Source organism: Phasianus colchicus, chromosome 6 (assembly GCF_987193195.1).
Source record: "Phasianus colchicus chromosome 6, bPhaCol1.hap1.1, whole genome shotgun sequence".
NCBI lineage: Eukaryota > Metazoa > Chordata > Aves > Galliformes > Phasianidae > Phasianus > Phasianus colchicus.
The window spans coordinates 47,675,394-47,697,161 of record NC_143441.1 but is presented as its reverse complement, the minus strand read 5'-3'; the positions used below and the strand labels follow the sequence as shown (position 1 = coordinate 47,697,161).

Genomic DNA, 21,768 nt, shown 5'->3' with positions numbered 1-21,768 from the left:
CAGGAAAAGGCAAAAAGCACAAAAACGCCACCAACGCGCATTCTCACACCTGAAACCTCAAAAGCAAACAAACACAGGCCACGTAAATTGGCTGCAGTTGCCAATATCTAAAGCCACGTCGGCACGTTTTAGCAGGAGGGAGGGAGGGAGCAGGACAATAAACTCATCGTTTTTAACACTGACAATAATCTTCTGCTCAGACCCGTACATCCAACACAGCAGCGGGATGGGAAGGAGCAGCAGTATTTCATGCTCCCAGACCCACGGTCTCCATCTATAATCAGCTCTCCAGTACCACCATGTGCTTCAGAAGAAGACCCAAGGAGATTTATAGGAGGCTGCTCCTGGATTACAAGTCCCCAAGGAAATTTTCCTCCCAACACCCACGTGTCAGAGGTAGATTTATGCCCAACATATAATAGACTCTATTCCTCAGAGACAACTCCTTGTCTTCAACCCTGCTACCATTGCTGAAACTGAAGGTTCCGTTTGTTTTAACAGTTGTGGAGTTTATAAATACTGAAAGCAGCACTCAATTTAGGCTGGAGAAAGTTAAACTAGCTCAGACCAATAGGACACCAAGTGGTAAAGGACAGTAATGAGATGACGGTTCATAAACTAAAGCTTGCATTAAAAACACGCAGCCTGAGAAAGCTCTCCTGTTCTGAGCAGAAATTTTTGCTTCTCCTGAATACTGGGAGAGCAAATTTTTGTCTGAACCAGCAAAGCCTGGGAGAGCTCCTGTGGAGCAGCACACGGATCTGCTCCACAAAGTGGGGAAGCACCAGGCAGAGGGCTGTAAATGAGACGGGACACAAAATATTTCAACCACCACTCAACGCTTTGGGATGCATCCACATGGCAAGGAGCTGCTAAGGGTGGTGTGAGCATGAGGTCAGGAGCCCCCAGTTTGGGAAAAAGGATTCCTGAAAAGGAGATGCTGATGCCACACACACCCAGGCAACCTTTCTTTATTCGTAAGCACAACACAGTCTCTTCTCCAGGTGATGGTATTTTTACCTTTAAAAAAAAAAACTAGATGATCTTTAAGGTCCCTTCCAACCCAAACCATTCTGTGATCCTATAAAACATTGTGTAACCCACTGCAAAAGCAGGAGCTTGTCACAGAAGAACCTGAGCTGCAAGTGAAGCTGTCTACATGGAGAATTATTAAAACAATAACAAGTGTAGGCATTTACCTCCCAAATGCTAACATACAGTGGGAAAGTTGAGTTGATCCAGAGGGAACAAATCCCTCCTTTAGGCCATCAGACCATAGACTTCAGCTCACCCAAGCACCACCAAGTGAGCATCACTCCCACAGAGCACATCTCTGCTGCGATCCCATCCATGCAGGCAGAAAACAGCACATCCCACATACCCCACTGATATGGTACTCTGGGATCACTGTCCTCAGGATGTCTGGCAGTGAAATTGGCAGAAAAGCAGTTCATTACAGGGATGATCCAAAGTGCTGGTTCTGCTTCTGCAAGTTTCTATCCCCACGTGAAATGTCTTAAGGACGTTCACTTCCACAGCATCACACACCCAAATAGAGGGGAAAAGGAACCAAGATCTAGTCTCCAGAACTCTGCAAATGAAGCTCTGCCAAAGCATGAGTTTAACTTTTATAGCTGTGCAAAATCAGATCAAACTGTCCATTAAGTGAGGAAGATCAATTTATCTATCCAACTAGAAAAATATCTACTGGTTAAAGAAACAGTGGCCAAACTAAGAGGTTTGAAGCTCTGGCTGTGTTTTACAATGCAGAACTCAGAGCCACAACAACACGTCCAGGGGAGCACCAATATGTGCACTAATGAAAACAAGATCCAGAATACAAAAAAGGGACAAAAGCACACAAGCCCCTTTCCCTCGCAGTTCTGCCCTATGACCACATGCCTCCGCAACAGAGTTCTGTTTGATTTTTTCTCCCCCCCCCCCCCAAATCAAACCGTTCAGGTTTTTTTTGTTTTGTTTCTTTTTACATTACATTTTAGTTCCATGAAGTTTTGCGTATTTGTGGGGTTTTTATTTGTTTTTTTTTCCTCAACAGTGCAACCAGAACAGCCACCTCTGAGGTCTTCTCAGCAAAAGAGTTGGCCGAATCAACTCTATACAAGGGTAGATAAAAGCAGGATAAGGGAAAATGGTTTTAAGTTGAGAAGATTTAGGTTGGATGTCAGGGGGAAGTTATTTATAGAGAGAGTGGTGAGGTGCTGGAACAGCTGCCCAGAGAGGCTGTGGATGCCCCATCCCTGGAGGTGTTCAAGGCCAGGTTGGATGGGGCCCTGGGCAGCCTGGTCTAGCATTAGAAATGGAGGTTGGTGGCCCTGCATGTGGCAGGGAGTGGGAGCTTCATGATCCTTGAGGTCCCTTTCAATCCAAATCATTCTAAGATTCTATGAATGCCCCAGCTCTAAAACCCACAGCCACAAATGGGAACATTCTCCACAAAAAGCATTGCACAGGGGAGGCATCGGCAACGAATCCCATCTTCAGACCCTTCCCCTCTGCAGAATTCATGGATGAGAAGAAAGGAAAGTTCTGACAGAAATTCACATACAGTCATATGTTTAAGAGAGCTAAGCACAAAGATTGATTAGAGTGTTCCGCTGCTTTAATAAAGAGCCTAATGATGTCCAAATTACAGCGGAGCTCAATTGTGTAACCAAGGAGCCAAGATTTCATCCCTGATAAGGACATGGATTTCTATCTCGCAGGAGAAGCCTGCAGTTCACTAACAAAGATGACCTTTTATATTATACCCTTCAAGGCCACAATTAGCCAGAGAAATACTGTACTAACTTGGCAACATGAGTTTTTGTACACTGTGCTAATTTTTAGCAGAATCTTGCCAAGACCATTACCGTTTCCTAACAAGGAAAAAAAAAAAAAACCTCCAAATACAAAACCCACTGCTCTCCAGACCCAAATTACTTTCCACAACTCAATGCAGTTTTAATTAAGATGATTCAATTACAGCAAAAATGATTAAGATGATATCCCGCAGCAAACCACTAAAGGTATAACACCTTAATCCAGAGGAAACTGGCATACACATATCCACAATAAAGTATTCATGAAAAGCTCGAATTTTACACATGAACCAATTTTACATCACTCAAACAATACCTTGGGAGATATTTGTCAAGAGGAAAAAAACAGTGACATCCATCAACAGAGCACGGTTTTTCTTAGACTACACAGAAAGAAATCTACACAGAAAAATTGAAAAGGCTACAATTACTTTGACAATGTTTCTACAGCTCAAAGGAATTTGGGGGTTGAAATAAATGGTTTCCTTCTCCTTCCGAGGGCTCCCAAAATCAATTTTATATATAATTCTTTTTTTTTTTTTCTTTCCCTTTTTTATTTTAAACAGAAGTCAGATCAGAAATACATGTGAAATCAGGTCGCTGCAATAATCACGTACATGGTACATTTCCACTCTTGCCTATTAACGACGAGGTTTAAATGAATGAGGAAAATCTCAGATCCATATTTCACCAGTGGAAATTATTAATATAAACATAGCGCCGTTCAGCTTTAAACCTCGCAGTCCTACTGGGCCTCTTCTCCTTCAGAGAAGGGTAAGAGGCACGGAATTACCAGGCAGGGCTCACAAGGCAGCTGTGCTGAGGGACGTACGCGTTCAGCAGGCAGCACTGGTGGATGGTTGGACTAGATTATCTTAGAGATCTTTTCCAACCTTAATGGTTCTGCTCTGTTCTAGATGTGGGAAGCAGTCCACTATACTTCACCTATGGGATTTCTTTGGGGGGGGCTGCTGGCTTATTCACACTAGCTGCTAGCTCTCATAATGGACAGCGATGGGGAGATAACATTAAAAAATAAAGGGGAAGGAACAAAAGCAATCTGCACGAGATGCTGAACACTAAATATACAAAGTAGGAAGGCACTAAGAGCCCAACAAAGTTACACAGGGGCTTGAGAGCTCAGAACACAAAAAAGCTCAAGTGTTCTTTAAGGACAAGTGCATTAGCAACACTTGGAGGTTGTTATTATTATTATTTTTTTTTTTTAAAGATAACTCTGGCTGCCCAGTTAAGTGCTGGCTTCCTCCCAGTAGTAATTAGCCAGAGCCAGTCCAGGTGAGAGGTTAACTTTGTATTTTTCTTTAATAGACGGAGAGAAGTCTAAATGGAGAAAGATAAAATTCCACCATAATCCTCCACCACGGCTGCTATGAAATAACTCTTTTGTTTAATTATTATGAGCTGGATGGGCAAACATTGGATCCCGATGGACAGAGAACAGCTGTTACTATAACAGAAAGACATTCATCTTCCCTTCCCAGGACCCTGAAACTCGACCAACAATGCCTGTAAAACGACTCTCGCCTCCCTCCCGGTTTTCAACCGCCTTTCAGATCCAGGCCTATTTTTAGCTGACTTTATCTCATCGCACCACACTTCAAAGTTTTGCACGTTGGCTCTTTCGAAATCATTTCCATGCACAAAAAGGGTCAGGCAATAACCAGCCCACTCTCCTGCGAGTTTCTTCTTTCATCAGCATCCACGTTGGAGGAGCCTACATGTGGGGAGATGTAGCCTACAGCCAGATGGCAGGATGTACTGGCATCCAACTTACCTACCAAGGTAGGAGTGGTCTCATTTAGCTCCAGGGTGTATGGTTACCTTTGAAGGCCTTCTTGTAGCTGTTATTTACAGAATAAATAATCAATCCATACAGGATTGCGTGGGAAAGGAAACTCTATTGCCAATCAAAAAAAGGTTTCTCACGTTTGTTTCTAGCAGTGTCTACCTCCATCTCATTACACAACAGCAGAAGCTATCTATGGAAAATTATCTACTGCCATAAAAATTATCTATAAAGGAATCCCCCCAGCTATTTCAGGTACAGTGCAAATGTTAAAAGGCCCCAGAGGAAGGGACACACGGGGATAAACTCCCCACTGATGCTAGAGGGCACAGTGCCAGGCAGCCAATGGTAGAGTTGGTGGAAGCATTTATTTCTATCTTAATTCTTTTTTGATGCCTATCACCTCCCCACAAAGGGGGATGGATCTTTGTGCCACCTGTTTTGGCCAGGAGGGGAACTGAGCTGCATGGCAACAGCAAGTGCATCCATCAGACCTGTGCTTTTCTTATAGAGTGGCCTAGGTTGGAGGAGACCTTAAAGATCATCGAGTTCCAACCTCCCTGCCATGGGCAATGTTGTTATCTAGATCACGCTGCCCAGATCCCATCTAACCTGAGCATTTTTATTACCAATGGAACAAAGCTTGGCAATTGAGATTGAATTTCAAGATGCTGAAAGGTGATTAAATCTACAAGGGAATTCTGTGATAGAGCTAAGCACGCAGAGCCTGCCCTTTCTGCAGCTTTTTGTTTGCACTTGAAAAAGGTGCACCAGAAGCCTAAAGGGATTCACAACTATAGTAATAGCAAGGCAATAGAACAGCAGCAAGATCACAGAATCGTTAAGGTTGGAAAGACCTCAAAGATCACCAAGCCCAACCGTCAACCCAACCCACCATGCCCACTGACCACATCCCTCAGTGCCACATCTGCATGGTTCCTGAACACCTCCAGGTGACTCCACCACCTCCCTGGGCAGCCTGTGCCACTGCATCACCACTCTTTCTGAGAATACATTTTTCCTAATATCCAACCTGAACCTCCCCCAACACAAATTAAGGCCATCACCCCTCATCCTACCACTGTTACCTGAGAGAAGAAGCCAACTCCCACCTTGCCACAACTTCCTCTCAGGAAAGAGTGATGAGGTCTCTCCTCAGCCTCCTCTTCTCCAGACTGAAGAACCCCAGCTTCCTCAGCTGCTCCCATCACAGTTGTGCTCCAGACCCTCACAGCTCCACTGCCCTTCTCTGGACACGCTCCAGGGCCTCAATGAATTCTTGTACTGAGGCACCCGACACAGAACACCGTACTTGATATGCAGCCTCACCAGTGCCAATACAAAGGGACAATCACCTCTTGCTCCTGCTGGCTGCATTCTCTGATACAAACCAGGATGCTCCTGGCCTTCTTGGCCTCCTGGGCACACTGCTGGTTCACGTTCAACCAACACCACCAGATCCATCCTCACCAAAGGCACATGCAGCAGGGCAGTCCAGCCAGAGATGCTCCGATACAACCACGCCCCACAGAGCTCCCTTCCCAGCTATCAGTTGCATCATCTGCTCTCCTCTTCTTTGCTAAGCTGTACACACACAGAAATTCCACACCAGGGCATTCCTTAAAGCCTCCATCTCTGCGCTGTTGCCTGTTGCCACTACTTCAATCTCACCTTGTCAGCTCTCCCAACACACTGGTACCAGTCTCCCCACAATTTCACTGGAGGGATGCTCAGCTTTCTGTCTCAACATCAATTTTGTAAAGCTTAAATGCCCTGGGTTCAAAAAAAATAAGTAGCAATGGCAAATAGAGCCACTGGAGAGCAGGACGGTTTGCATGGCTCAGCAGAACTGCAGAGAGCAGGAGCGACCCGCAAACTGCAAAACACCAGCAGAGCACTAACAGGGCTCAAAAAGCCTGAAATGCCCTCATTTTATGCAATGCTTTTTTAAAAAGGAGATGGAGCTTGATTGAACATCTCTTCTCTTCTGACACACGCTCGCTTTCCCAGGAATTTAAACTTGTCTGCAGAGGTAAATGAGCTACATGCAAGCTATTCCTAAAAGCCAAACTGAAAAGTTTCACACATTATACAATGCATTTTAAATAGATAATGCTAGAGGGAGGAAGGGTGAGCAGCCCAGATTGACCATTTGATAAATCAGGAACAACCGGAGCTAACTTTATCCCTCTCATCCACTCAAGAGGCTTATAATCTCACACCTTGGAGCAATAAATTAGGAGTAAGCATTGCATTAGCACTGCATGCTCCACATATAAAAGCTCAAAAGCAGGTTATACGATGGGAAAAGCTTTAAATTAAAAAAAAAAAGTCAAGACAGTCACAACTCCTAGGATGCTACTGTGCAGTGGCAGCTATGTGCATTTGTTACAATGAGAGATTTTGCTGCCGTGGTGGTGGATAACTCAGCACAGCCCTGGGATGTCGGATTGCTCTGACAAGCGCCACAGACACACTCTTCTCTCCCAATTTTGTTACTTTCTCTACAAGACAACAGCGATACGTTCTGCTTGCAGCTTTACTGAAGGAGGATTCATTCACTGCCTCTCTTGCTTTGAGCCCCTTCTTCTTCCATTATAACACAAGGGAAAGAATCAGACGTGAGGAGCAGAGTTCAAAAATATAAGCCTTGATTTGAGCAAGCATCCATTTAGATAAGAGATTAACATTAGCTCAGACTGCAAAGTATTGCACCTTTTCATGAAGGCACTTTGTTATTTTTAAATAAAGAGGACCACATACATGAATGTGATGGTACAAGGCCCCTGCCTCACTGGGTATCAAAACAACAAATGCGTGACTATTTGGTAAACTCTGGATGTATCATAAACTGAAATACAGCAACATGATGCAAACAACCGATTTCTAGCAGCTCCTGCACCAACAGTTCAGTCCCCTCTGCCTCATTCCTGGAGGTGGTTGCCCCATCCCTGGAGGAGCTCAAAGCCAGGCTGGATGGGGCCCTGGGCAGCCTGACCTGGTGGGGGGCAGCTCTGCCCATGTCAGGGGGTTGGAACGGAATGGGTTTTGAGATCCCTTCCAACCCAAACCATTCTATGATTCTATGACTGCCCCCTAAACCCATCAGTGAGCCAAAATCAAGGCAATGAGTCGAGCCTCTGCAGCCCCATCCAAGAAACCTCCCACTCAAGCCTTCCCCTCCCCTTCCCAGCAGAAACTCGACGTGCCCAAAACATCACCATGCTGGGAATTATTCACAAGAGCAGGCAGCTCACACACACTCACATGCTCACCCTTTCATGGGGTGGAAGGGACCTTGAAGATCACCCAGCTCCAACCCTCTGCCACAGGCAGGGTTGCCACCCATCAGATCAGACTGCCCAGCAACCTTCCCCTGTGCTTCTGCCTCTCCCTCAACTCAGTGTTTTGGGAGCAAGGACCCACTCTCTACACAAGCATCACTTCCTGAAAGAGGAGCTGTATTTCTCCAGAGCACCGAGGCATCAGGAACGTGTATTTTTCCTTAAGTACCACAATGGATGGATGCCACACACAGTAACATAATCAGAGCAGCAAGACTCGAATACTGGCAAAATAAGAGGCACTTGTGTGCTGGAGGGAAGTATATTATTATTTTACAGTGTACATTGACAATTGGTGCTCTTAACTTTTAGTTTGAATTGAAACCGTGCTGTACTAAAGGAGGATGATGACAGAGAGAAAAGAAGATGAAATTGGTAAAAAAAAAAAAAAGAGACCAACACTTATATTCAAATCTAAGCATAAAATGTGCTGAGTCTGTAGAATGCAGGCAGTGCTTCATCTTTAATTTACTTCTCTGCCCCTTTGACTTCAGTGGCTCCAAGAAGACTTACAAGGAAGATTTAGGAAAGCAGGGAAGAAAGCGATAGTGATTTTTTGTTTAATATACCTTAAAGGAATGAATGACTAATGAGAATCAGAAGTATTTCAGAGTGAAGGAATAATAAAGATACTAGACATCAGCTGATTCTCAATGGTTAACGGAGGGGAAAGGCAGGGGAAGGAAGAGCTTGCATCGGTGCAGTCTGTGGGCACCAACACCTCTCTTAAACACATCCAATTGCACCAATGTGAAAATCTCCACATGAAGGAACGGGTGAAAAAGAGCTTAAGTGGGAGCAGGGCGCAGAATGCCAAGTGCTGCACTGAATAATTCAGATTCAGGCAGCGCCATTGGCCAGGCAAGGAAATCACACCCCCCTGCTAGCTTTAAAATCAAAGGCCAAGGAGGGATAAAAGGGAAAGACAACACCTCTTTAAAGCAGAGATTTTGCACTGCAGTTCCCACTTCCTAGAGCGCTCTGGGATTGCCAGTGCTGCAGGAACCTTTATAGAGTGCCGTCTTCCTCCCAGCATCACTCCTCACCCCAAAAGCAAGGGAAAGCTCACCCAAAGCAGATCTGAGGCTGTAAGGCTATTACATGCAAACTGCACCTCAGAGGCTGAAGCCAAAGCCTCAGAAAGGCCTTCGTTTGGGTCTTGGTTACACCTAAACGCAATGGGTTGTCACCTCCTGGCTTCAATCCTTCCCAAATCACAGCACATTACTCCAGCCCATGGGGACAGGCTCCCTCCCAGCAGGGTGCTGCTCCCTGTAGAAGTACTTCCAACAAACTGCCCTACATCATAAATTCACACTATCATCATGGTGGAAACGACCTCTAAGATCACCTAGCCCAACTATCCACCCACCAACAATAGCATCCACCTCTACTCCAACCGCCCACCAACCACCAGTGTCACCCACTGACCACATCCCTCAGTGCCACGTATCCACTTTTCTCAAACACCTCTAAGAGATGGTGACTCCAGCACCTCCCTGGACAGCCAGTGCATCCCCACTCCTCCTGAGAATACATTTTTCCTAACGTCCAACCTGAACCTCCCCTGACACAACTTCAGGCCATCACCTCTCGTCTATCACTGTTACCTGGGAGCAGAGACCGACCTCACCTCACCACAACCTCCCTTCAAAGAGCTGTAGAGAGCACTAAGGACTCCCCTGAGCTTCCTTTTCTCCAGACTGAACAACTCCATCTCTCTCAGCCACTCCCCATCAGACTTGTGCTTCAGACCCTTCAGTTTATCAACTTCTGCAACTTTTACTGCGCAGTTATTATGCTGAGCTGCAAATAATGCCTCTGGGTACATTGGGTGGGGAGGTATTGGATTCTGGCAGGCCTGAGAGATGCAGTGCTGCTGGAGCCCCATCTAATCATGATTCTACTATTAACAGGATTTTTACACATACTTCTACAGCTAGGCCCTGAAACGTGACAGACAAAACACTTGTCACACTCCAGCACCCAAAAGTAACGCTATTTTGTCTTCTTCCTTTTATTTATTTATTTATAGATCTCAGTTTCCTGATGTCCAGACTTCCTATGAGCAACACCACATGCACAGAGCACACAAAGGCCACCTTCATGGAATCACCAAAGTTGGAAAAGACAACTAGGATCACCCAGTCCAACCATCAACTCATCACTGCTACGCCTGTGTAGCAATTGGACAGATCAATATGATGGGTAAAGGTGTTTTACCAGAGATGTAATGATGGAAGGATCAGCACGATAGCAAAGTGCTATAAAGGAAGGGAACAAGATTGTTTACCCATATCAGAAGGTTCCAGGTTCAAAGGGGAATGCTCCACCAGGGAGGGATCTCCAGGAAGAGATCCTTCCCCAGTGGCAGTCAGCCCTTAAATGGGGTCTAAGAGAGGTGCAGCCAGGCTCCACCCCTTCCAGTTACGCAGCTGAATTGCCCTCACCTGTGCTCCCAGGTCCTTTCCCAGGTGCTCAATCAGTGGTTCAGGCCATGACTCAACAGTTCCCATACAGCCTGCTCCCCCACGTCTCTCAGTGCCGCATCCCCCTTTTCACCAGCTGCCCAACCTCAAACCTCCCTGCCATCCCCTTAGGTCTCAATCAGTTAAAACAAGGACATTGGTTCCTTCTCACCTGCAATGCTTCTGCAGGGGAACCAGCCCTGCAAGCCCCAGCACTCTCACCAACTGCCACTCATCCACCCACAGAACAAATCACAGAATCATAGAATGGCCTGGGTTGAAAAGGACCACAAAGATCATCCAGTTCCAGTCCCCCTGCTATGTGCAGGGTCACCAACCAGCAGCCCAGGCTGCCCAGAGCCACATCCAGCCTGGCCTTGAATGCCTCCAGGGATGGGGCATCCACAGCCTCCTTGGGCAACCTGTTCCATGGCACTGCACTGATCCCTGCTGGCATAGGGTGTGCGGGGGAGGGGAAGATGATAGGAAGAGAAAAGAAAAAATAAATAAAAATTAGGAGAAAAAGAACAAAGAAGAAAAAAGTATTTAGAAGGAAAAAAAAAAACGCAAAAAAACAACCCACAAGTCAGGCTGGTCTGTTTCTTTCTTTCTTCTCCACCATCTATTCAGAAGCAGCAGGGGAGGTCTACAACTGTTGCGTCACGCCAAGCACAAAAAACCTGACAAGCGTGTTTGAGCCGATGGAGAGCAGACTGGACAGGAGGTTGGTGACAGCTTTAACACAGGGAGCAGGAGCTCGCTGCTTTAATTGGCCAAGGATGGGCTGCTCAGAGCCACGAGAAATGGCAGAAATTTCAGTGCTTAAATACTTCAGCTCCCATTGAACTCTCCCTCCGGTCCACGGATCTGGAATCTGTGATCAGCGCTGAGGACAGGGAGCAGAAGATGCTCTGAAATGGGGAGGGGGGGCTGCGCTGTATGAATAACGCCCCTGAAAATAATGCCTGCTCACATCTTTAACGCGGCATTTTCTTCTCCACGGAGCTGTGACAATGGTTATCTCTGTGGTATAATTATCCGGATTTGATGACAGATTAAAAAAATATAGATCCCAACACCTGTTCAAGAGTTTTGTGTTTTTAAAGGCCATCGCCATTAACCTTGGGCCACGCACTTCATTGTGTTTAATTAGCAAGCTAATGAAGCCAGTTTTATTCCCTTTCTCAAGCACAAGAGGATAAGTACAAGACAGTGAAAGAGCAGGGCAGATCCATTTGCAGCACAGTTCATTGCTGCGTGGCATTACTTAAACTTGCACCAAAATAAAAGTAATGTAATGGCTCGGAAAAGCGCCTTAGCAATGCATTCTGCAAGACAAATCCTTTTACACCTTCTGTATTTTCTACAGCTCCGAGATTCAAACACGATTTCTGAACATTTGGGCTGCAGAAAATTTGCAAACAAAAGGCTAAAAATGAACATAATGTTTTCCTCAATGAATCCTCAGTATTCCAAAAAATTAAGCATAACAGATTTTTTTTTTTTTTTACTTTTTTTTTTTTTTTTTTTTTTTTTAGATAAGAGAAGTGCAGGCTGCGCCGGCTTTGTCGCGGGCAGCCAAGGGAGCACCAACAATGGAGGTCAAGGCAAATTTCGAAAAGCCCACCACTTTTGCACAGCCCTATATATACACACACACACATATATAACACACAAAGCCCGGCTGTGCAACCCAGCAACACGCTCAGACCTGGGGCACGGCGACTCCCTGCCTTTCTTATTTTAGGAAAGGGAAAACCGGACAATGAGGAGCGCGTCGATAAATGCTCGTCAATATCACAAGAAATGCAGAAAGGGCTTGAAAAGAGAGGGAGGGGTTTAGGGAATTGCTCGAGCACTGATTGAGCGATCCGAGGGGATCCTTCCAAACAAACTGAATTGCGAGCGTTTTCGGGGCTTTCTTTATCATATTTTCAGGGAGGAGGGGAGGTGGTCAGCATAGGTATGCCCCATCAGATTATCCTTTTTATAACATGATCCATTTAAGAAGCTTTCAGGGTTAATTTCTTTTTTTTTTTTTCCAATCAACCACTTTTCTCCTCCAACTCCGATCTCCGCACAACCATAGGAGCGTGCTGAAAACCAACCCCAACCCAACCAACCAACCAACCCACCCCAAACAACAACAAACCAACCCGGAAGCCATCCCTCGTATCAAACCACACCAGATAAAAGGATTCCGAGACCTACAGAAAGAAAACACATCGTTCATCCATCTCCTTGCTGCACGTAATAGAATTCTGCAGCCGGGAGAGCACCTTCCCAATACCTGCTACGTAAATACCCTCACCCCCATTCCCTGCACATGGAAACAAAGCTGCACACAAGTGTCCCGGCGATGCGATACAATCCCGAGCTGCCTTCGTTCCCCGCTAATAAATTAACGTGATCTTTCATTTTTTAACCCCCGTCCTTTCGCCTTTCCCACCCTCCTTCCAGGTTTCGGCACGCCTTAAGAAATAAAGCCATAACGATGCTGATAATGACAATTAAGCGGCGTGGCACCGCTCGCCGTGCCACAGTCAGGCGGTGGCAGCGCATATTTAATGGGCACTCGGAACAAAGGAAGCGGCAGCGGGAGCGCCCCGGGGCCGGCACCGCTCCCCCCGCGGGCAAAGCCGAACCAGGGGGCGTGGGGTGGGTGAGAGGCACGAGGAACCCCCCCCCCCCCTCACCACCCTCACTCCCGCTTGCCTCCCTGCCCCCAAATCCTTCTTTGCTATAGGATGGAGGGGAACACCCCGCTCCGCGATGGGCACGGCCGCAGCATCGCTGCCTCCCACCCACACGCTGCACCCGCTCGGCCTCAAAGGTGCCCCCCCCCCCACCTCTCCCCTTATATACGCGTCCCCCATCCCCACATATGGCACCCCCGCCCCCCCCCCCCCCCGAGGCTGCAGGGAATGTAACAAGTTACTGCCCAGCACCGAGGTTAATGGGTTAATGGAGGGGGTCTGAATGGGGATCAGGGTGGAGGTGGGGGGGGTCACACAAAATAGCCACTGCCTATGGAGAATATATAGCAGTCATAAATAATAAATAAAATAAGAGGATGGGGAAACGGGGGGTACGGGGGTTTCAAGCGTGGCCGTGCTTGCAGTCGTTATGGGCTGTGGGGGGGGGGGGGGGGGGGGCACACAGGGTGCTGCCCCCGCCCCAAAGGGCTGCGGGATGCCTCCCCCCACCTCCCCAACCCAACAGCGCTGCCCCCCGCTGCCCCCACGGCCGCTTCGAGAACTTCACCCCTTGCCCCCCCTCCCCCTCCGGCTGAACTTTGGGGGCAAAGCGGTTCGATTAAGGCGGAATTAATTCAATGAATTAAAATGAATGACAAAAATTTAACACCTTCTCCCTCCCCCCTTCCATCTCCCTTCCTCCTCCGTGCAACAGAAACCCCTCCCGGATGGATGCTCCCCCCCCTCACCACCACACACACACACACCCCCTTTTGCCCAACTTTCTCCCAGCACCGCCAAAAAGCCCCATAGGGTTCGGTTGGTGCAAACAAGCAAAGCCCTGTAGGGCTGAGGGGAAGAGGGGGGAGTCCCCATGTGGCTTCTTTTTTTTTAGGGGGGGGTTCTGCCCCCAGGGTTAAGCTCCCCGATAAGAACGGGGCACTCACACACACACACGCGCGGCCCCAACACCTGAACGGAGCCACCCCCGGCTCCCCAACTTCTGTGTATGTGTACCCCCTCCCCAAACACACACATCCTTTCCAGCCCTCCCCCACGAGTCAATGCCCATTGCCGCAAAGTTTCCTCGATCTCTCGCCGTGTTTACATCGCCGCTAATTCCCACCGGCAGCGAAGGGAACAAAAAAAGCGGCGGCAGCACGGCAAGGCTCCGTCCTGCCAGCACAGAGCTTGGGGAAAAACGGGGGGGGGGGAGGCAAGAAAACAATTAAACATCTCACAGCTTGGAAAGGGGAGGAGGGATGGGGTTCACCCGGCGGGTCTGGGGGCTCCGCTCCGCTTTTAAGGCTGCACAGAACCGCACCGGCCCATTCAATGGTGAGGTCGGGAAACCGAGCGTAGAGGTAAACACGGCGGAACGCGCTTACCTGCGCCCAAAGTTGCACAGAGCACGGCCAAAGTCAGCCACGAAGCGCTCATATTCCTTCACACGGTGTGGTTTTGCGTTTTGGTTTTTGTTTGTTTGTTTGTTTGTTTCTCTCTCTCCTCGCGTGCCCCTCTTTCCCAAGGGGAAACGTAAAACGTATTCAAAATAAAGAGCTGGAAGCAGAGGGGAAAGGAGGAGGGAAACGACGCGGTGCTCCTTCTCGAGGAAAAAAAAAAAAAAAAAAAAAAAAAAAAAAAAAGAAAGAAAAAAAAAGAAAAAAAAAATTAAATGAGGAGGAAAAAAAATAATAATAAATCCTGAAAAATCGGATTTAATTCCTTCGCAGTTGCAAAATGTATCCAGTGGAGAGGAAGAGCCCGACCCGCTCCGCCCGGCCCCGCCGCTCGCTCCGCGCTTTCCAAGAGTTTCTTTCGCTGCGCTTTTGTGCTGGGAGCGCGGCGTGCACCGCACACCGCCTCCCCCCACTCCTCCTCCTCCTCCTCCTCTCCTCCTCCTCCTCCTCCCAACCCAACCCAACCCCTCCGGCTCCCCCAGCAGTGAGGCCGAGCGCACACGCCCCCCTCTGCTCGGCTTTCCGCGCAATTCACGCGCAACGCACCCCCACCTCTTTTTCTTTATTATTATTATTTTTTTCCCCTCTATGTTTGTTGTTTCTTTCCTCTCCCCCCCCACCCCCCATTTTTTTTGTTTTTGTTTTTTATTTTCGCTTTTTCCCTCCCCCCCACACCCCTCCCTCGGAAGAGAAACTTTGCGAGGGGATCCGCGTCCAGGCAAGAGCCCGCGGAGGGGGCGCGGGGCGCGGCATCGCGAAGGAGGAGAGATTGGGGTGGGGAGTTTTAGAGGGGGGAAATTAAAAATAATAATAATAAATTGGGGAAAAAAAATATCGGGGGGGGGCTGGGGGTGGGGTAGGATAGGAAAGGAGATTTTTTTTTTTTTAATTATTAGAAAAAAAAAAAAAAACTGAATCGAGTCCAAAATGGCTTCTAAAAAAAAAAAAAAAAGAGAGAGAGAGAGAAGCCAAAGCGGAGCCAGCGAGGGGGAAACCCGGATGTTTGATACAAAGAGGGCTGGAGGGGGGCGGAGCGGCGCGGGGGCTCCGCGGTTCTGAGTGGGGCGCGGCGCTGCCCGTCAACACCGCGGAACGCAGCGCACCGCCCGCGGCTCCTGCGGCCGCGCTGCGCCGGGAGGTGTGGGGCTGGGGGTGCGGGAGGAGCCCCTGCGCTGGCCTTGTTAGGGCAGTCCCTGGGTTAGCGGGCTTCTGTCCATCGCCGTCGCTGCGGACGATGTGCTCCGCTCGCGATTTATTGCAATTATAATGCGATCGTCCGGAATTGGGGAGCCCGGAGGGGTCTTAGGGGGTAGGAGGGTGGAAAAAGGGGACGGTCAGCTTGGGTGCACTAAGCTTTGGGGATTTTGTCTCTGTAGGGAGGGAAGAGGAAATGGAAATCGTTTTCTGCAAACTTTGGGAAGCACTTTGCTCCAAGGAGAAATTCTGGTGGTTGTTTTTTTTTAATTATTATTATTTTCACCTTTGAGAAACTTAGGGAGAGCTTGTAACCTCTGGAAAAGTGGTTTTTGTGTATGTATAACAGCCATGGAACACGTTCTGAGCTGTGAGTGGGATCCCGAGTGGAGCTGCGAGGAGCTGATGACCTGTATCCTTCATGCTGCCATGCTTCCTCGTGTGTGTGTGCTGTGTGGAAGGGGAGGGCAGCCACAAAACCTTACACACACGGCATGGGGGGGTCATAGGGACTCTGCAGCTGGTACAGCTGCAGGAAAGCATCCAAAATAATACAGACAGGGAGCAAACAGCACTGAAACCAAAGCCCACAGGGGGTCAGGAGAAAGCAAGGTGCATCGTAGCACCTGGGTAAGTTAAAGCATGGGTGGGAAATGAGATGGAGATGTGTTTGTGAGAGGGCAGAGCTGGGGGCTGAGCCCTGCTCCCTGCATTGGCAAAGGCTGCCCGTGGAGGCAGTGGGGTCACTGATCAGGGAGGATATCAAGAACCATGGAGATGTGGGGGACATAGTGGGCATGGTGGGATGGGTTGATGGTTGGACCAGATGATCTTAGGTGTCTTTTGGTCCTTAATGGTTCTACCATTCTGTGATTCTGTGACTGCACATGGATGCAGTGGGGCTGGAGATGGGGGCAATGGGGAGAGGGGAGTTCCTGGCTGAAACTCAGGGAATGTAACAGCTTCAAGAGAAAATCAAACGTGAACTAACGTCTCCTACAGGGCCGCTTGTTTTGTTGGAGGATAAGCTTTGAAGCAGCTGAAGGATGGAGAAATGGATAGGACAGTAAAGTATAAACATGCTGACACCCATCAGTGTCCATCCTCCCTGTTCAGCTCTGAGCAAGAGAAGCGCAGCCCTCTGGTCAGGCTCCCCAATCACAGAATCACAGAATGGCCCGAGTTGGAAGGGACCTCAAGGATCATGAATCTCCAACCCCCCTGCCACATGCAGGGCCACCAACCTCCCCATTTAATACTAGACCAGGCTGCTCAGGATTTCAATCACATCACCGTAATGGATCCCCTTTCCCAGCATCCCAATTTGTGCCCTAAGGGTGAGTTTTGCCCCCCTGTAAGCAATTCCCCCAATTCTCCTTTATTCCCTGAGCACCTGGGCGGCAGCCCGCCTCGCTTACATTGTTTCACAGGGAGGTGTTTACCCGCCTGAAAAGCTAAAATGTTTTCACCTCTTGCAACGTGAAAGCACAGGAGCTGTATGGCGCATGGGAATGTTACAGCTTGGGCACGTGGACACTTGAAAACTTCACCAACCTTCAGTGTTTTTGGAAATGGGGCTGGAAGGAGGTAGCGGTTAGGGTTAGGGTTAGGTGCCATGGTTGCACCTGGCGGTCTGAAAGCCCTCCTGCACGAAAACACATTCTGTCCAGGATGGTTTTGTGCTGTTCGGAGTCCTTATGATGCTCAATCTTTGTCTCGTGACGGTTGGAACAAGTGGGCTCTGTGCATCCCGATACCCTGCACGTGATGAAGGTACTGGGATCGCTTAAGCCGGCACAGAGCTGTGCTGCTCGTGTGTCATTTATCTTCAAATCCTATTGTAGCGCTCGTGAGATGTAATTTCTGCAGTGAATGGCAATGTATGCTGACAGAGGTGTTATAAAACATGGAAAATACAGAGGGGAAGGGACCCGGCGTTTCCTTTATCTCCTCCTGTACGCACTGATGTGGATTTATTTTGCAGGGTGCAGGGGAATGATGCAGCCCCTCTGATGGCTCTGTAGCCCTGTGAAGCAAAACCCACCTGCAACAGGTGAGGAGCACGGTACTGGGGGACCCAAGGCAGCAAAATGATGTTCTGGTTGCATTTCCCATACTGGTTCCTAACACAGTGCTGTGGGTAGGATAGGAGGCACGCACCGTTCTCAAAATGCCTGGGTAAGAGAAACAGAAATGTGTATATGAATATGTGTACATGACTTTATGTGAGTAATCTTCAGCAAATAAACTTTCGCTTTCCCTGTTGTGCCATCAGAGTCCTTCCCAGTAATGCATTCTGTGGAGCGGGGTCTTAATAACACGTAGGTCGCTCCAAAAGTAATGCCTCTCATTTATTTCCATGGAAACTACAACTGATACGAAGAGCGCAATAACATTATTTGATAGTGCAAATCCTCAGCTACAAAACACTATTTTTCAGCATAGGCACCACTATTAGCTATGTATTTTCACCAGTCATGAACGAGTCTGCATGCCACGCTCATACAAATCTACAACCACTGTTTCACAGCTGCTATGATGGGGTTATTGCTGAGAGTCTAACTTTCACTGTGCTCACATCTACTGTTAGGTCTCCATTCAGTAAGCATTGATGGATGTCAATGGGTGCCATTTTTTCTGCATGGAGGAATTGAATTCCATACCTTTGCTTCATAGGCACTTCCATGTCAGACACCATCCTGTCAGATTGCCCCTCTGCTGCCATCTGTCACACAGCAACAAAACATAACGAAATATGGTTGGGAAGATTCAACCTTTTTTTGCCATCCTACCAACATCCACCTTTGTTATCGTGGGCCAGCATTACAAAATAGGAGGCATTACTTTCGGAGCAGTCCTTGTATAACAGTGTCCTAAGTTGTCAGTCGGGAGCTACAATTAACTTCATTGGAATTTCTATATTTGCAGCAGCTCTAAATGAGAGCCAGGACCTCCAGACGCTCCTGTGCATCATCCCTGCCGCTGTCTGAATAACCTCATGGGTTTTGCACTAGAAAAGCCCCCCCTGTGCTGACAAATCTGCCCTTTGTGGTCTGGCTTCAGCAAGGCCAGTAAAAATAGTGAGGGATGGGGCAGACACTGCTGCTTTCAGGGCTTTTCTTAGCTCCGGGCTATGGAGTGAGGCATCAGGTGCTGACAGCTCCGGGGGATACAGCAGGCAAAGGGGTCTGTTCCTGAGATGCCCCTAGACCAACAGTTTTGTGAACTTCCACAATTTGGTATTTTCCTTTTTTTTTTTTTTTTTTTTTTTTTGGTTGTATTTTAAATAGCAGCAGGCAGCATCAGAGCCACACGATAAAGCTTCCCAAAAAAAAAGTAGAGTCCCAGCCTTAATCCACACCCCAACCCTGCCAGCAGCCGGGAACCAGAGCACGTCCGTGCTCAGCATGGAGACTTCTGCACTCAGACAAGGAGGATTATGGGCATCATATGACTGACTGCAGTGATGGTGTGTGCTTAATTGGTGAAGGGCTGCATTTTCTATCTTTAACACAGGCAGCGGGCTGCCTCATGCACAAGGTTCCTTTCAGGTGTTTTCTTCGCTGTACTTTACCCAGAGAGCTGTGGATGCCCCATCCCTGGAGGTGCTCAGTATCAGGTTGGATGTGGCTTTGGATAACCTGGTCTGGTAGGAGGTGTCTGCCCATGGAAGGGTTGGAACTGGATGGGTCCCTTCCAACTCAATACATTCGATGATTCTGTGATGATGCTGACACAGCTGAGCTGGAGGGCAAGGCATGAAGCATCTCTGGGCTCAGCATGTGAGGGCAATATTAAATGCTGCACACCCTTGGGTGCCTGCCAGCAGATCCCATAGGGTTTTGCAGTGTCTGAAGCCCAGGAGTGCATCATTCCTTCAATCAGAAGAACATATTTGGTTGCTTCCCATAGATACGTCCCACCACCCACTTCAGTTACCAACCTGTGTAAATGAGTGTAGTATAGAATCATAGAATGGCTTGTGTTGGAAGGGACCTCAAAGCCCATCCAGTTCCACCCCTGCTGTGGGCAGGGGTACCTCCATCCAACCTGGCCTTGAGCACCTCCAGGGATGGGGCACCTCACCACTCTCTGAGTAAAGAATTTCCTGCTAACATCTAACCTAAATCTGCCCTCTTTTTAGTGTAATAATGTTCCCCCTTGTCCTATCACTGTCAGACCATTGATTTGCCCACATTGTCTTCAGTTGTTGATATTTGACCTGAAAATACAGCTACTGTACAGTGTGTATGGTGACTACAGCAACACAGAGCCAAACACTCATCTCTCCATCTCCCTCACCTTCCTCCCTCCCTAGGTGTTTGGTTGGCAGAGGAGCATCATCCTTCAAATTCCAAGTTTTATTTAAAAAGCTGGACTTGGCTTTATTAAACCATTTGCAATTTAACAGTGAGAAGGTTCATATGGAAGCATCGTGCTGCTGAAATTGTCCATGCCAGCAGGGATATTTCAACCAAGAGCATCCCTATCCCTCCTGCTGCCATCCAACCTCTCTGCAGCCAGCTGGACCACGCTGCAGCTTTGGCTTTCAGCTCTTACCTGTGGCCTTGTGCTTTCTGACACACGTGTAGAAGACCAATAAAAAATGTCCCAGAGCATCTGCTGTATTTGTAGAGTTTGTCCCAGATTATTGGCCTTTGTCCCAGTTTTCAGTGGTGAGAGTATAAGAATGCCCAGTGGGGTCAAATGCGTCCTACACTGCAGTTCTGAAGGCTTGAATCAGGAAAAATTCCCTCCCAGACAAGGTAAATAATTAAGTTTTTGTGGCAAATACTCTACTGCCATTAGCAGGAGGTGATAAGCATTCAAGACCACAGTATATATAGAGCAAGGCAGATGCACTGAGCTTCAGATTGCAACATTGCTCTGTTATGTTTTACTGAGTAATGAACTTGGGCATCTCTGGTGCAGTGATTTTTCGTCTGTTTGTTTTGGGTCCAGGTTTTTCTTTTACACCGTGGATGATGGTCTTTGGGACTGAGTTGTCTGGAGGAGACCCATCTCCATGTGCTGGCAGCTGGTTTCACAGGCACCCACGTTGGTCTTATTGGTTGACCCTCCTATCAGCTGCTTTGCACTCAGATGTCCTAATATGCTGTCTGCAGTGGTTTATTTAGCTTCCTCGCACAGGGCATACTGTGTGTCATAAGAATACCAGGTGTAAAAGCTATTCAGTTCTCCATCACTATTCCATCAGTCTTCTAGAGAGACAAGAGAGACACATTGCTGATATGGGTGCAGGTAAGGTACTGCTGCCTGTAAAAAGAAACCACTCTGCTTCCCAGCCTTCAGTTCTTGGATATTTTGGCATGTTATCAGGGAGAAATGCATTCAGAAGAGAGAGTAACCAGCCCTGCTGGTCATGATGCCAGGAAATGGTGGGCACAAATAGTGCCTCTCTCTCAAAGGGACGAGAGGTAATTGCTTGAAGTTGTGCCAGGGGAGGTTTGGGTTGGATATTAGGAAGAACTTCTCCAAAAGAGTGGTGAGGTGTTGGAACAAGTTGCTCTGGGAGGTGGTGGAGTCACTGTCCTTGTAGGTGTTCAAGAACTGTGAAGCTGTGGAATTGAGGAACATGGTCAGTGGGTCAGTGGTGGGGGTGGGTCAATGGCTGGATTTGGTGAACTTGGCAGTCTTTCCAACCTTTGTGATTCTATGATTTCCTCCATGGATTTCAGAAGAACCAAAAAGAAGTTATTGTACAGTCAGTCTAAAGGTTTTATCCATTTGTAGGTGTCTTGGTGTACAATAAATTGGGATTTTGTCCTTCAGAAAGGGTGTTGCACTTCATTTCTGAGCTTTGCTGGCCCCATATCCCCCCAGCTTCTCTTGCTTCCAAAGGTCACCAATCTCATTCCTTGTTTTTGCCACCAAATGTCACTCATTTGTGTTGAGAAACAGAAACTGGCAGCAGGGAAGTTACCACTAATCCAGCAAGTGAGCAATGTTTTCCAGTTGT

The 21,768-nt window shown here is 47.8% G+C and overlaps 1 protein-coding gene across 1 annotated transcript in view; it reads right to left on the bottom strand.

The window, feature by feature from the left end:
- ACVR2B (activin A receptor type 2B) overlaps positions 1-14,738 on the bottom strand; it is a 94,402-nt gene extending 79,664 nt beyond the window's left edge. Inside the window, exon 1 of the mRNA XM_031607790.2 lies at positions 14,523-14,738. Coding sequence (XP_031463650.1) covers positions 14,523-14,574 — 52 coding nt within the window. The 5' untranslated portion in view covers positions 14,575-14,738. The remainder of the gene's footprint in view (positions 1-14,522) is intronic.
- Positions 14,739-21,768: the final 7,030 nt, after the last annotated feature.